This window comes from Oncorhynchus mykiss, chromosome 7 (genome assembly GCF_013265735.2).
Source record: "Oncorhynchus mykiss isolate Arlee chromosome 7, USDA_OmykA_1.1, whole genome shotgun sequence".
Lineage (NCBI taxonomy): Eukaryota > Metazoa > Chordata > Actinopteri > Salmoniformes > Salmonidae > Oncorhynchus > Oncorhynchus mykiss.
In genome coordinates this window covers 27,538,893-27,555,267 of record NC_048571.1, presented here as the reverse complement: position 1 = coordinate 27,555,267, position 16,375 = coordinate 27,538,893, and the positions used below count along the sequence as shown (strand labels likewise).

The 16,375-nt window shown below is 42.4% G+C and overlaps 1 protein-coding gene across 1 annotated transcript in view; it reads right to left on the bottom strand.

Moving 5' to 3' along the window:
- Positions 1–512: 512 nt before the first annotated feature.
- LOC110527593 (cholecystokinin receptor-like) overlaps positions 513–16,375 on the bottom strand; it is a 48,847-nt gene continuing 32,984 nt past the window's right edge. The window contains exons 3-5 of the mRNA XM_021608978.2: positions 6,380–6,641; positions 2,779–2,906; positions 513–2,359 (exon numbers count right to left, since the gene is read on the bottom strand). Coding sequence (XP_021464653.2) covers positions 1,785–2,359; positions 2,779–2,906; positions 6,380–6,641 — 965 coding nt within the window. The 3' untranslated portion in view covers positions 513–1,784. The remainder of the gene's footprint in view (positions 2,360–2,778; positions 2,907–6,379; positions 6,642–16,375) is intronic.

Below are 16,375 nucleotides of genomic sequence, written 5' to 3'. Positions count from 1 at the left end.
TGTTAAAGTCCCCAAAGCACACACATCCCTGGTTCGCTCATCTTTTCAGTTCGCTGCAGCTTGCGACTGGAACAAGCTGCAACAAACAGTTTTATCTCAATCTCTTCATTGAAAGACTCATTCATGGACACTTACTGAGAGTTGTGGCTCCTTTGCGTGATTTTTTGTTCTCTCTACCTTCTTGACCTTTGTTGTCTGTGCCCAATAATGTTTGTATCATGTTTTGTGCTGCTACCATGTTGTGCTGCTGCATGTTGTGTTGCTACCATGTTGTGTTGCTACAATGCTCTGTTGCCATGCGTTGCTGCCATACTATGTTGTTGTCTTAGGTCTCTCTGTATATAGTGTTGTGTTGTCTCTCTTGTCGTGACATGCATTTTGTCCTATTTTTCATTTTTTCATTTTAATTCCCTTTCTCCATAGGAGGCCTTTTGCCTTTTGGTAGGCCGTCATTGTAAATAAGAATTTGTTCTTGCCTGGTTAAATAAATAAAATAAAACAAAAAAGTGAATAATTATGCTGTTGATGATGTATTAAACCACGCAGAAATATCAAAGGTACAGTCGTCCTTCTGAACTGTTGCATAACAGGAAGAAAACTGCTCAAGGATGTCACCATGGGGACATTGGTGATTTTAAAACAGCTACAGAGTTAAATGGCTGTTATGGGAGATAACTGAGGATGGATCAACAACATTGTAGTGACTCCACAATAATGACCTAAATGACAGCGTGAAAAGAAGAATGCAACATATATAGAGTAAAACATCCATATGTATGCAACAAGGCACTAAAGTAATACTGCAAAGAAACACGGCAAAGGAATACACTTTTTGGCCTAAATGCAAAGCCTTATGTTTGGGGTACATCTAACACAACACATCGTTGACGAACTGACGCCTTATTTTCAATGATGGTGTTGGCTGCATTATGGTATACGTACGCTTGATATTGGCAAAGATGAAAATAAATGGATGGAGCTGAGCACAGGCAAAATCCAAGAGGAAAACCTTCTTAAGTCTGCTTTACACCAGATACTGGGAGAGGAATTCACCTTTCAGCGGGACAATAACCTACAACACAAGGCCAAATCTACACTGGAGTTGCTTGCCATGATGACAGTGAATGTCCCTGAGTGGCCAAGTTACAGTTTTGACTTAAATCTGCGTGAAAATGTATGGCAAAACTTTAAATTGCTGTCTAGTCATGATCCCCAAAACCTTGACAGAGCTTGAAGAATTCTGAAAAGAATAATGGGCAAATATTGTACAATCCCGGTGTACAAAGCACTTAGAGAGTTACCCAAGATTACTCATAGCTGTAATCGCTGCCAAAGGTGTTTGTAACATGTGTTGACTCAGGGGGCTGAATACTTTTTTTACTTTCATTAATCTTTAAAAAATGTTCTGTGAGAGTGTTTTGTGTAGATCGTTGGCAAAGAGGTCAATTAAATCAATTTTAATCCCAGTATGTATCACAATAAAATCTGAAGAAATCCAAGGGGGTTGAATACTTATGATGCCCACTGTAGACCCCAGACACTTGACAGTCAATAAAGTATTCCACAAAGAGCATAAACACCTGCAGCTAATCAGATAGGAGCAAACAAGCAAAGAAACGCCCAAGCATTCTGTCGGTTGCCATCCTTAAGTCACAACTACCTGTGTACCCAATGCTACAGCCCCCTGTGTTCCCCCTATACAGGGTCCATATTAGGAAGAAGTCCTGCTGAGACTGAGGCTGTCCTAATGTGGACACTGTACCCCTAGCCCCCTTCACAAATAATCAGTAGGTCCCCGCGGTGCTCACTGTGGTATAGCTGATCTTGGACATGGACGAAGGACCAATAGTCCCTGTCACTGTCATCTCATCATCCCTGCCGCCCCGCCTCCCCCGGCGGCGCCGACAGCAGGGCAGACGGCAGTGGGCAAAGGTGGTGAGCAACGCCTTGCGGAAGCGTGTATTCATAAAACAATAGATAACAGGGTTAACGCACGCCGATGTGTAGCTCAACAGGTGGATGAACGAGATGGGTGCACCTGAGAGGAGCCGGTGGGCTGAGCTGATGTGGAAAGCCTTCCACGTGTTGGCCGTGTACAGGGGCATCCAGCAGAGGAAGAAGAGGACGGCAGTGACAATGAGCATGCGGATCACACGCTTCTTGGCCAAGAGTTTAGCCTCCGAGCTATTGCTTCGAGGGTGCTCAGTGGACACTCTGGGTTTGGGAGGGGCCGGAGTAGGGGGGGTGAGGGTAGACAGCTCCATGGACGGTGGCTTCTTCGGCATCTGGATGTAGCAGCCATCATCGTCTGTGTCGTTGTTGCTGGTGGTCACGGTGGTGTTTACTCCGTTCTTTAGTGCTGTGGAATGTACATGGAAGTCTGTAAGTGGGTCTAAATTGGGTGTAAGTGTGTAGGTGAGTGTATGTGTGTAGGTTGAAGAAAGAGTACATGACTAATAATAGCATAAGCAAAGAGTTGATGACATAAGCCTGCATTGTGGGGAACATGCATCCACAAACAAATAGGCCTTATGAAAAAAAAGTTACTGTATGAATGCAAAACCCTTACCCTGGCCCCAGCCTTATTATTTCCCGTTTTAAAAAACCCTAAACCTAGTCCTTGCTCTCATTGCTTCTATCCAGCACAACCCTATTTCAAAACCCCAATCCCTAACCCAAAACCTTAACTTCACTTGGGTAACTTTCAATTTGTAAGAAACAAATGAGATGTTCAATCAAATCCACAACAGGATGATACATGTGGTGTAGGAGTCTCACCACTGCTCTCTCTGTTTTGGTCCAGCTCAAACTTCATCCCCCGGCACAGCTCTCTGGAGATGAGTCCATAGGCAACGATCATTACCACCCCAGGGATGAAGAACAAGATTAAAAGCAACAGCATGTACCTGAGGAGAAAGGAGAGAGTGAAAATGAGAGAAAGAGGGAAGAAAGAGAGAGAAAGGGGGAGGAAAAGAGGGACAGGAAGCCAGACAGGAAGAGAAAAAAGTGACTTAAAATTGCATAATATTTCTATGGTGGTCATTAACATTTTACCAATTATCTTTACATCATCCGGATGCTATCAACTTGGCCGTATACAAAAAAAAGTACAAATCCACTATTGTTCCTTCTACACACTTTGAGAAATAGTAGAGAGGAAGCCCTTATTTTGTGTTGTGTGAAATTCTAATGGGTGCGTGGGTGTTTTCCTCTGAACATCCTCCATGGATGGTTCCTTTTTCATCTCCCATCAGCCTTTGCAGCAGGTTAGGCTCTCATTCATTCATTAATGCAGCCTCTGATACTCAAAGCTTTTCATCAGTACTCTGTTTGATAGTGGGTCACATATCAGGGGTGGGGGGACAAAAGGTGACAGGAAGCAGGGACATACAGAGAGGAAGTAAATAGAGGTTAGAGGTTTCGGTTCATCTTTTTGTTTAGTCTTTGATCCTGATTCTCTATCGTCAGAGAGGAACATGGAAGGGAGCGAGGAACAGGTGCTACACTAATATTTCTGTTTCACATTATTTGAGGATTCTTCATGGCTGGCATCATTTGTAAGCATAATCATAATTACACACTCTGATTTAATAGCCAATTTGGGGAGTAGCCCGTAATGGACCCACAGTCCCTGTGGCTGTCAGTCCAACACCTTAGCCATTACACCAAGATGCTCAGCCTCAAATAGGTCACCAAAGTACAAAAGTAATAAGTACAAGTTGTGTTTCAATAGCATCTTTTCTGAAGTATATTGTAGTAACTAAAAATGATAGGTATTATATTTTGTGTGCTTGTCGATGACATCTACTGTGTTAAATATCAATACACATTATAATATAAATCTGATTACAATTATTTTACCTGCCACTGTAAAGAGAGTGACCCCTTCCCTTTTTCCACATGTTGTTAGGGTTACAGCCTTATTTTTAAATGGATTAAAAACAAAAAATCCTCATCAATCTACACACAATACTCCATAATATATATAAAAAAATAATATTCAGAGACTCAAAATTGAGCTCAGATGCATCCTGTTTCCATTCATCATCCTTAAGATGTTTCTGCAACTTGAGTCCACTTGTGGTAAATTAAATTGACTGGACATGATTTGGAAAGGCACACACCTGTCTATATAAGGTCCCACAGTTGACAGTTTATGTTAGAGCAAAAACCAAGTCATGAGATCAAAGGAATTGTCTGTAGAGCCCCGAGACAGGATTGTGTTGAGGCACAGATCTGTGGAAGAATACCAAAACATTTCTGCAGCTTTGAAGATCCCCAAGAGCACAGTGGCCTCAATCATTCTGAAATGGAAGAAGTTCGGCCACCTGGCCGAACTGAATAATCGGGGAGTAGGGCCTTGGTCAGGGAGGTGACCAAGAAACCGATGGTCACTCTGACAGATCTCCAGAGTTCCTTTGTGGAGATGGGAGAACCTTCCAGAAGGACAACCATCTCTGCAGCACTCCACCAATGAGGCTTTATGGTAGAGTGGCTAGATGGAAGCCACTCCTCAGTAAAAGGCACATGACAGCCCACTTGGAGTTTGCCAAAAGGCACCTAAAGGACTCTCAGACCATCAGAAACAAGATTCTCTGGCTAATGAAACCAAGATTGAAGTCTTTGGCCTGAATGCCACATCTGAAGTAAACCTGGCACCATACCCACGCTGAAGCATGGGGGTGGCAGCATCATGCTGTGGGGATGTTTTTCAGTGGCAGGGATTGGGAGTCTAGTCAGGATCGAGGGAAAGATGTGACGGTTCACCTTCCAACAGGACAGGGACCCTAAGCACACAGCCAAGACAATGCAGAAGTGGCTTCGGGACAAGTCTTGGAATGTCCTTGAGTGGCACAACCAGAGCCCGGACTTGAACCCGATCGATCGAACATCCCTGGAGCGACCTGAAATTAGCTTCATAGCGACTCTCCCCATCCAACATCAGAGCTTGAGAGGATCTCCAGCGAAGAATGGGAGAAACTCCTCATACAGGTGTGCCAAGCATCATTCCCCAAAAGACGAGGCTGAAATCGCTGCCAAAGGTGCTTCAACAAAATACTGAGAAATGGGTCTGAAAACTTATGTAAATGGAATTATGGTTTTTATTTATTTATAGATTTGAAAAAAATGAGGGTTTTGCATTCATACAGTGCTTTGTTAATATGGGGTTTTGTGTAGATTGATGAGGGGAAGAAACATTATTTAATAGATTTTAGAATAAGGTTGTAATGTAACAAAATGTGGAAAAGGTCAAGAGGTCGGAATACTTTCCGAATACACTGTATATCCCCAAAGGACTCTTGCGGTTGTAGTGTAAAATAAAAATAAGTATAGTCTGGGGGTGGGGTGGGAGGTTCTGACAGGCCACAATCAGTGAACAACTAAACTCAGCAAAAAATAAATGTCCTCTCACTGTCAACTGCGTTTATTTTCAGCAAACTTAACATGTGTAAATATTTGTATGAACATAACGAGATTAAACAACTGAGACATAAACTGAACAAGTTCCACAGACATGCGACTAACAGAAAGGGAATAATGTGTCCCTGAACAAAGGGAGAGTCAAAATCAAAAGTAACAGTCAGTATCTGGTGTGGCCTCCAGCTGCATTAAGTACTGCAGTGCATCTCCTCCTCATGGACTGCACCAGATTTGCCAGTTCTTGCTGTGAGATGTTACCCCACTCTTCCACCAAGGCACCTGCAAGTTCCCAGACATTTCTGGGGGAAATAGCCATAGCCCTCACCCTCCGATCCAACAGGTCCCAGATGTGCTCAATGGGATTGAGATTCGGGCTCTTCGCTGGCCATGGCAGAACACTGACATTCCTGTCTTGCAGGAAATCATGCACAAAGCGAGCAGTATGGCTGGTGGCATTGTCATGCTTGAGGGTCATGTCAGGATGAGCCTGCAGGAAGGGTACCTTCTAAAACTGCTTCCCTAGCCCTGAGTCAATGCGAACTAATCTGTCGTAAAATATAATTTCTTTGCAATAATGTTGCTGTGGTGCTCCTAAATGTCCGGCTATGACAATTCTGTTCAGTCTTGCAGGGGTAAAAGGGAAGACTTTACTTTTGGGCAAATGTAATGTCAGTGGAAATATATTGAAAATAGCATAAAATGCATTGCTTCCCTGATCAGAAAATCTTTATTTTGAAACAAATATATTCAATATAAGCAATCAAACATAAAAACAAACCAAACAAACCCAAGATACTTTTTTGTACAAGGGACTGGCAATCTATGTTCCATTGATGCCTGCTTACTTTGAAACTACCACACGAGAACTGACAATTAGTGTCAGGAACTTATCTAAGGGACCAGTCAGAAGCCTGTTCTGACCACTGCACTAGAGGTCTCCAGTCAGAAACTCACTCACCACGTCTGTTCTACCCCACCGCTTGGCCAATCCAGGCGACACATGTGTCCCGTAGTTCGGTCGGGTTTGGGGAAGGACTTGAGGTGGCTGAACAATGGGTAGGGCACCATCATGACCAACGACAACACCCAGATGGCAGCGATGACCCGGTAGGCGTGGGAACGAGTCTGCCATGCCCGCGACTTTAGCGGGTTGCAGATGGCACTGTACCTCTCGGTCGCAATGGCGACCAGGCTGAAGGTGGAGATGCTGACGGAGAGCGCTATGGGAATGCAGGGAAGGCGAAGGGGTCAATAAGAGAGAGATTAAAATGACAGTATCAACAGTGATCAGACCTGGGTTCAAATAGTACTTGTTTTATTTTCTTTCTGTCTGGAGTGCCAGTTTATACGTTTATCTCCATTGAGCAAGGCAAGTTCAATTAAGCAGAAAACATATTTGAATGAAAACAAATACAATATTACCAGGTGATACACACCTTCTCTATATTTGAGCAGGCTTGACACATCAGAGAGATGCAAGTATGCCACCAAAAAAGTGAAGACAAATGGTGAAACCTCTTTAGCTTATCATTAAGTAAAGACATGACGTACATTACATTCCAGACAAATAGCCTCACACTGATGGAATCACACCATTGTCGTTCTGTCCTGCTCAGTGTTAGACCTCTGAAGTGCATTATAATACCATAGGACACCCTTGTAATTGGTTTCAAACTTGAGTGAAAATCCTTTCGTGAAAATCTTCAACCCAAACTGTGTTTGCCTACATAAATATGTATGAAGCTGCACTGAGGGAGTGGCTCAATCGGTCTGCAGTCAGACAAGGAGTCAGCAGTGAAGATGAATAGCATTAATAAAGGCATACTGTACCTGCACTAAACCGGCAGCCATTACCCAGCACCTGAGACTCGCTCCAATATATTCCACCCACTAATCCTCCCTCCTTAGAAACATCCACAACTTTAATACCAGACCCACCATTAGCACTCTGTCGTGACGTGACTATCATTAATGTGACGACATCTATTTTATCAAATCAATTAACTATGTTTAATTATTAAGTGATTAAATGAATCATGTAACAATTAACTCAATTGTAACTTGGGGCACTACGGAAAAAGTTTGTTTAATGAGTTATCGTTTCCCGAATTAACTCAAGAATTTGTCAGGATATACCATTATCATACCAGTCATCCATTAATTATTACCTCATCAGTCTCATTCTAAATGTTGTTGACTGCAAATCTGCACGAATTATGTATTTACTAACTAACTAACTAATCATACAGAATTACATAAACACACACAGGATAGATTACAGGTTGATTAGTAACATAATGCAATGAAAAGTCCCTAGTGGACTAACCCAGTATGACGGCTTGTTACATAATGAAAGGGAGGGGCAAGATAAAGAGAGCAGAGTAGGCTGGTGCATACATGTGGAAGCTATGCTCATGAGAATGAATACTTTGCACATGAACGACCGCTCATTCGAAAAACAATTGCAATGTATATATTTACGATTGTATGTCTCGGAAATGTACTGGTCTGATGTAAATTTTGTTAGGAGTCCTTAGTAAGCACTCAAAGGAGTGCCATCCTTTTGGCATAATGTCTGTGCTCACGTCAGCATGATTACTGACTGGGTAAAACTTTACATTAGAAACAATGATGTAATTTAGAAGGCTAAAATCAAAATGTAATCTTCTCACAAATAGTTTTATATTGAATCATATATGTTTTACAACATTTAGATGTAACTCTGACATATACATTGTGAAAGCTCTTAAAGTTACAGTGTTTCCGTTATAACGTCTTTAATGATGATCACAGAATAATTAATTATCTGACATGATTATTGTTTGGATCTCCACTGACCTTCCCAAAAGTTTGGATTTCAAAACTAATGTTCCATTGTCAAATCTTTTGATGCTAAAGTTTTTAACAAGAGTCTTTCTCTACACACAAATCATTTTGGACTTCTACATACTGCAGGTCCAGAGAGAGAAAGTTTACAACTGGTCGTTAAAGTCATATAACCGGCCCCACTCCCCCTCTTCCTCTCTGGTGGGAGAGAGGGAGGGGGAGGGGGGGGCTATCTTTGATTCTCACCCAGGAGCGAGAGTCATGACAACTCATACTCTATTTCACAATCACAGACATTCTTTGTTTTCGCACTACACTTCTCTGATCAGCAGAAGGCTGCATCCACAGAGGCATTCATTTCATAGGCTATTATAGTTTTTTTTCCATGCACAGTCAGACAGACAGACACACACACACAATAACACACACAGAAAGACAATTTGACCCTCTTGAGGTTTGGAAACCCCAGCTTTATAGTGAGCACTTGGCAGTATATTTTTCTAAGCACTATATGCAACGTGCGCTCCATGCAAAGATAATAGAATTCTACTCTATCCCTTTGAAGTGAAGATTGTAAAGCTATGTGCTCTGTGCTCAAATGACATTTTAAGTCAGCATACAGTACAATAGTATCGCTTTAATCTCTTACAGGAAATTCATTTACACGTCTGAATTTTTTATTTAACCTTTATTTAACTAGTTAATAAGACCATTTTTTTTATTTACAATGATGGCCTACCAAAAGGCAAAATACCTCCTGCAAAACACACATCATGTCAAGAGAGACATAACAACACTTCCTAAAGAGAGACATAAGACAACAACACAGCATGGCAGCAACACATGACAAGATAGCATGATAGCAACACAACATGGCAGCAGCACAAACATGGTACAAGCATTGTTGGTCACAGACAACAGCACAAAGTGCAAAAAGGTAGAGACAACAATACATTGTGCCACAATGTCAGTAAGTGTGTCCATGATTTAGTCTTTGAATGTAGAGATCGAGATAAAACTATCCAGTTTGAGTGGTTTTTGCCGCTCCAGTCCAGTTTGCAGTTCCTGTTGTTCCTGCAGCAAACTGATCACATTCAAGGAGACACACAGAATTGCCTTCAATAAGTCAACTAAATTCAATTAGCTACAGGTAGAAGTTTGACTTAAACTTTGGAGGAAAGGTCTTCTTTTGTTCTATTTCCACCCATGTTTAAGCATCTGCAGGATCTGTATCATCACTTTGCTAGAGACCTGGGTTCAAATAGTAAGCTGTGCTTAAATTGTACTTTCTTGGCACATCGGAACCAATGGAATACTCCCAAAAATGCAAACCCGCGAATCTGGCACTCTAGGCAAGCCCAAGAAAATTATCTAAGTAACACTTTATATTAAGTTGCCCTTACTACTATGTAATTAACACAGTAATAACTGAGTTAACAACATAGTAGATACATATGCTTTAGTCTGTACAGGAGTCATAAAAGTCATAAAAGATGGCGCCGACAGACAGGGTAGTTGCTTCTAGTCCTTAGGAAACTGTGTAGTATTTCGTTTTTTAATGTATTATTTCTTACATTGTTTGCCCAGAAAATCTTAAGTGTTATTACATACAGCCGGGAAGAACTATTGGATATCAGAGCGACGTAAACTTGCCAGTGCTATGACCAGGAATACGAATTTCCCAGAGCGGATCCTTTGTTCATACCACCCAAGGCATTCGAACTGATTCCAGAGTCTCACCAAAACGACGTGGCTGCAGGAGGCACACACACCACCCACCGCTTCTGAGTATTTTACTCGCTAATGTCCAGTCTCTAGATAACAAGGTAGATGAAAATAGGGATAGGGTTGCTTTCCAGAGAGACATCCGGGATTGTAACATACTCTGTTTCATGGAAACAAGGCTCTATGGGGACATGCTGTCGGAGTCAGTAAAGCCACTGGGATTCTTTGTGCGTCACGTTGACAGGAATAAACATCTCTCAGGGAAGAAGAAGGGCGGGGGTGTATGTTTCATGATTAACGACTCATGGTGTAATTGTAACAACATACAGGAACTCAAGTCCTTCTGTTCACCGGACCTAGAATTCCTCACATACAAATGCCGTCCGTATTATCTCCCAAGATAATTCTTGTCCTTTATTGTCACTGCGGTGTAAATCGTCTCCAAGCCAACACCACGATAGCCCTCAAGAAACTCCATTGGACTATGTGCAAACTGGAAACCATATATCCGGAGGCTGTATTTATTGTAGATGGGGATTTTCACAAAGCAAATTTGAGAACAAAGCTACCTAAATTCTATCAGCATATCAATTGTAGTACCTGGGCTGGCAAAAACACTGGATCACTGCTACTCTAACTTCCGCGATGCATCCCCCGCCCTTTGTTCGGCAAATCCGACCACAACTCCATATTGCGTCTTCCCTCCTATAGGCAGAAATTCAAACAGGATGTACCCGTGACAAGGACCATTCAACGCTGGCCTGACCAATCAGAATCCACGCTTCAAGATTGTTTTGATCACGCGGAATGGCACATGTTCCAGGTACCCTCAGAGAATAATATAGATTTATACGCTGATTCAGTGAGTGAGTTTGTAAGGAAGTACATAGAAGATTTTGTACCGTGGATAGATGGCGGCATTCGCTCAAAACTGAAAACGCGAACCACAGCATTTAACCATGGAAAGATGACTGGGAATATGGCTGAAAACAAACAGTGTATTTATTCCCTTCGCAAGGCAATCAAACAAGCGAAACGTCAGTACAGGGACAAAGTGGAGTCACAATTCAACGGACCAGACATGAGACATATGTGGTAGGGTCTACAGGCAATCACGGAATACAAAAAGAAAACCAGCCACGTCACAGAGACCGACGTCTTGCATCCAGACATACTAAACACCTTCTTTGCCTGCTTTGAGGATAATACAGTGCCATTGACGCGGCCCGCTACAAAGGACTACAGGCTTCCCCTCTACTTCTCCATGACCGAAGTGAGTAAGACATTTAAACGTGTTAACCCTCGCAAGGCTGCCGGGCCAGACGACATCCCAAGCTGTGTCCTCAGAGCATGCGCAGACCAGCTGGCTGGTATGTTTATGGACATATTCACAGTCTCCCTATCCCAGTCTGCTGTCTCCACATGCTTCAAGAGTGCCACCATTGTTCCTGTACCCAATAAGGCAACGGTAACTCAACTGAATGACTATCGCCCCGTAGCACTCACTTCTGTCATCACTGTACACTGCCCTAAACCATCTGGACAAGAGGAATACCTATGTAAGAATGCTGTTCATTGACTACAGCTCAGCATTCAACACCATAGTACCCTCCAAGCTCATCATTAAGCTTGAGGCCCTGGGTCTCAACCCGCCCAGTGCGATTGGGTCCTAGACTTCCTGATGGGCCGCCCCCAGGAGTTGAAGGTAGGAAACAACATCTCCACTTCGCTGATCCTCAACACTGAGGGCCCACAAGGGTGCATGCTCAGTCCCCTCCTGTACTTCCTGTTTGCTGATGACTGCATGGCCATGCACGCCTCCAACTCGATCATTATGTTGGCAGACGACACTATAGTAGTAACAACCTCCCACTCAACGTCAACAAAACAATGGAGATGATCGTGGACTTCAGGAAACAGCAGCGGGAGCACCCCACTATCCACATTGATGGGACCGCAGTGTAGCAGGTGGAATGGTCCACCCACACAGACAGTGTGGTGAAGAATTTGCAAATGCGCTTCTTCAACCCAAGAGGCTGACAAAATTTGGCTTGTCAACTATAGCCCTCACAAACTTCTACAGATGCACAAATGAGAGCATGCTGTCGGGCTGTATCACCGCCTGGTACGACAACTGCACCACCCACAACAGCAGGGCTCTCCAGAGGGTGGTGCGGTCTAAACAAGGCATCACCGGGGGAAAACTGCCTGCCCTCCAGGACACCTACAGCACCCAATGTCACAGGAAGGCCAAAAAGATCATCTAGGACAACAACCACCCGAGCCACTGGCTGTTTACCCCGCTGCCATCCAGAAGGTGAGGTCAGTGCAGTTGTATCAAAGCTGGGACCGAGAGACTGAAAAATAGCTTCTATCTCAGGCAATCAAACTGTAGATTAAACAGCTGTCACTATAACAGAGAGGCTGCTGCCTACATACAGACTTGAAATCATTTGACACTCTAGTCACTTTATTAATGCCACTTTAATAATGATGTTAACATAGTATCTTGCACTTCTCATTCCAGATGTATATACTGTATTGTATACCATCTATTGCATCTTGTCTATGCCGGTCGGTCATGGCCCATCCATGCATGTATATGTACATATTCAATTCCATCAATTTACTTTGATTTTTATGTATTAGGTAGTTGTTGTGGAATTGTTAGATTACTTTTTAGATATCGCTGGACTGTCGGAACTAGAAGCACAACAATCACGCTACACTCACAATAACATCTGCTAACCATGTGTGTGACCAATAATACATGAATTGACTTGATTTGATTACCAGTCAAAAGTTTTGACACACCTACTCATTACAGGGTTTGTTTATTTGGACTATTTTCTACGTTGTAGAATAGAAGACATCAAAACTATGAAATAACACGTATGGAATAATGTAGTAACCAAAAAAGTGTTAAACAAATCACAATATATGTTATTTCACAATAGTCACCTTTTACCTAGATGACAGCTTTGCACACTCTTGGCATTCTCTCAACCAGTCTCATGAGTTAGTCACCTGGAATGCATTTCTATTAACAGATGTGCATTGTGCATTTCTTTCCTTCTTAATGCGTTCGAAACCAATCAGTTGTGTTGTGACGAAGATAGCCCCATTTGGTAAAAGACCATGTCCATAATATGGCAAGAACAGCTCAAATAAGCAAAGAGAAACGACAGTCCATGATTACTTTAAGACATGATGGTTAGTCAATTTGAAAGTGCAGTCCCAAAAACCATCAAGAGCTAAAATGAAACTGGCTCTCATGAGGACCGCCACAAGAAAGGAAGACCCAGAATTACCTCTGCTGCAGAGGACAAGTTCATTAGCTGTACCTCACATTGCAGCCCAAATAAATGCTTCACAGAGTTCAAGTAACAGACACATCTCAACATCAACTGTTCAGTGGAGACTGCATGAATCAGGCCTTCGTGGTCGAATTGCTGCAAAACTGAAGTACACCAATAATAAGAAGAGACCTGCTTTGGCCAATAAACACAATCAATGGACATTAGACTGGTGGAAATCTGTCCTTTGGTCTGATGAGTCCAAATTTTAGATTTTTGGTTCCAACCGCCGTGTCTTTGTGAGACGCATAGTAGTTGAACGGATGATCTCCGCATGTGTGGCACACACCGTGAAGCATGGAGAAGGAGGTGTAATGGTGCTTTGCTGGTGACACTGTCAGTGATTTATTTAGAATTCAAGGCACATTTAAACCAACATAGCTACCTCAGCGATATGCCATCCCAGCTGGTTTACACTTAGTGGGACCATCATTTATTTTTCAACAGGGCAATGACCCAAAACACCTCCAGGTTGTGTAAGGGCTATTATACCAAGAAGGTGAGTGATGGAGTAATGGATCAGATGACCTGGCTTCCACAATCACCTGACCTCAACCCAATTGAGTTGGTTTGGGATGAGTTGGACCGCAGAGTGAAAGAAAAGCAGCCAACAAGTTCTCAGCATATGTGGGAACTCCTTCAAGACTGTCGGAAAAGCATTCCAGGTGAATCTGGTTGAGAGAATGCCAAGTGTTTAAAGTTGTCTTCATGGCAAAGGGTGGCTACTTTGAAGTATCTAAAATGTCAAATATATTTAGATTTGTTTAACACTTTTTTGGTTACTACATGATTCCATACATGTTATTTCATAGTTTTGATATATTCACTATTATTCTACAATGTAGAAATAAAGAAAGACCCTTGAATGAGTACGTATGTCCAAACGTTTGACTGGTACTGTAATTAGATTGAATAGGGTTGTTGCGGAATCAGTTATTACACAGTTGGAACAAGGAATGCGTAATTACACATTAATTTGCTAAAGGTTATTCCACCAGTGAAACTACTGATAACACATTGTCTTGTTCCACTATGTAAGTAATGTTTTGTAATTACACATTTGAAATTTACCAGTGAATTACCACGTTAATAACTAAAACCAAATATTACTGTGTCATAACTAAAAGGTGCCACTACTATAGAATCCACATGTAATACCAGGGTTGATAAATATGCTAGAACCTGGTAACAACAATTGTAACAAGGCACATCCTGTCATTAACTACCGGCCATTTTCAATTAGTTTATTTCTATGTTATGACCTGGCTCAAAGGCTATGCCAAATCAAGTGTGATTTAAGAACAATTTAGTTGCATATGATCTACTTGTAACTACCCAGGAGCAAGCAACTTAATTTAAAGTGAAACCCAGTCGGGTATAACCTTTATATGTAAAATGTAAAACCTTTGGAGACAATAGGCTAACCAGGAGAAATTAGGAGACAGAAGAACATTAGGCTTAACCATTTTAGTAAAATGTTCTTATAATGTAACAATCTTTAACAATCAACTCTGTAATTACAATGTTGTTACAAGGATATACATGTATTTAAAATGATCTTACACAGGAGCAAGCAATTAAGGGGTATTTTAAATTACTTTGCAGTTACAATGTAGCAACCTTTGCAGACAAAAGGCTAACCAAGAGAAATAAGGAGACGGGAGAATATTTTTCAGTTGAACTTTTATTTGATGGATTTGAAAAAGATTCATATTCAAACCATTCAAATTAAATTTTCCATTCCAGACTCAAAACAATAAGGATGTTACAATGTACTAACACAGGGTGGTGCTAAAGCTAGCTAGCATTTCCCCATCATTCACTAATGCAGCTGCTAGCAAAGCACTGCCGCAATCTCAGCACATTTTCCAACTCGGTCAATCAACATTACAAAATAAAATGTATGAAACATTTAGTTAACAATAGTAGTTCACTATTTTGAGAATTTCATTGCACTTTTGCACATTACAAACTTTATAAAGACTAAAGATAAAGAGAGCGAAATAGTATTTGTGACTAGACGGAATACAGCTACAGCTGTGGGTGCAGTGCACGATGACACAGCCACCAGAAGTACGGTGTTTCCTTCAACTCATTGGTGCGGCTGGCTTCCGGGTTAATTGGGCATTGTGTCAAGAAGCGGCGCGGCTTGGTTGGGTTGTGTTTCGGGGGACGCACGGCTCACAACCTTCGCCTCACCCAAGTCCGTACGGGAGTTGCAACGATGAGACAAGGCTGTAACTACCAATTAGATACTACGAAATTGGGGGGGAAACGGGGGGGGGGGGAATGCTGAGCAATTGGGGGAGAAGGGCACTCTGACAGTGCTCCAGAGTTACTCTGTGGAGATGGCAGAACCTTCCAGAAGGACAACCATCTCTGCAGCACTCCACCAATCCAGGCTTTATGGTAGATTGCCCAGACGGAAGCCCTTCCTCAGAAAAAAGGCACGACAGCCAGCTTGGAGTTTGCTAAAAGGTACCTAAAGGACTCAGACCATGAGAAACAAGATTCTCTGGTCTGATGAAACCAAGATTGAACTCTTTGGCCTGAATGCCTAGCGTCACATCTGGAGGAAACCTGGCACCATACCTACGGTGAAGTGTGGAGGTGGCAGCATCATGCTGTGGGAATGTTTTTCAGTGGCAGGGATTGGGAGACTAGTCAGGATTGAGGGAAATATGACTAGAGCAAAGTACAGAGAGATCCTTGATAAAAACCTGCTCCAAAGCGCTCAGGACCTCAGACTGGGATGAAGGTTCACCTTCCAACGGGACAATGCAGGAGTGGCTTCGGGACAAATCTCTGAATGTCCTTGAGTGGCCCAACCAGAGCCCGGACATGAACCAGATTTAATATCTCTGGAGAGACCTGAAAATGTTTAGCGACGTTCCCTATTCAACCTGACAGAGTGTGAGAGGATCTGCAGAGAAGAATGGGGAAAACTCCCCAAATACAGGTGTGCCACACTTGTAGCGTCAAACCAATAAGACCAAAGGATGTAATCGCTGCCAAAGGTGCTTCAACAAAGTACTGAGTAAAGGGTC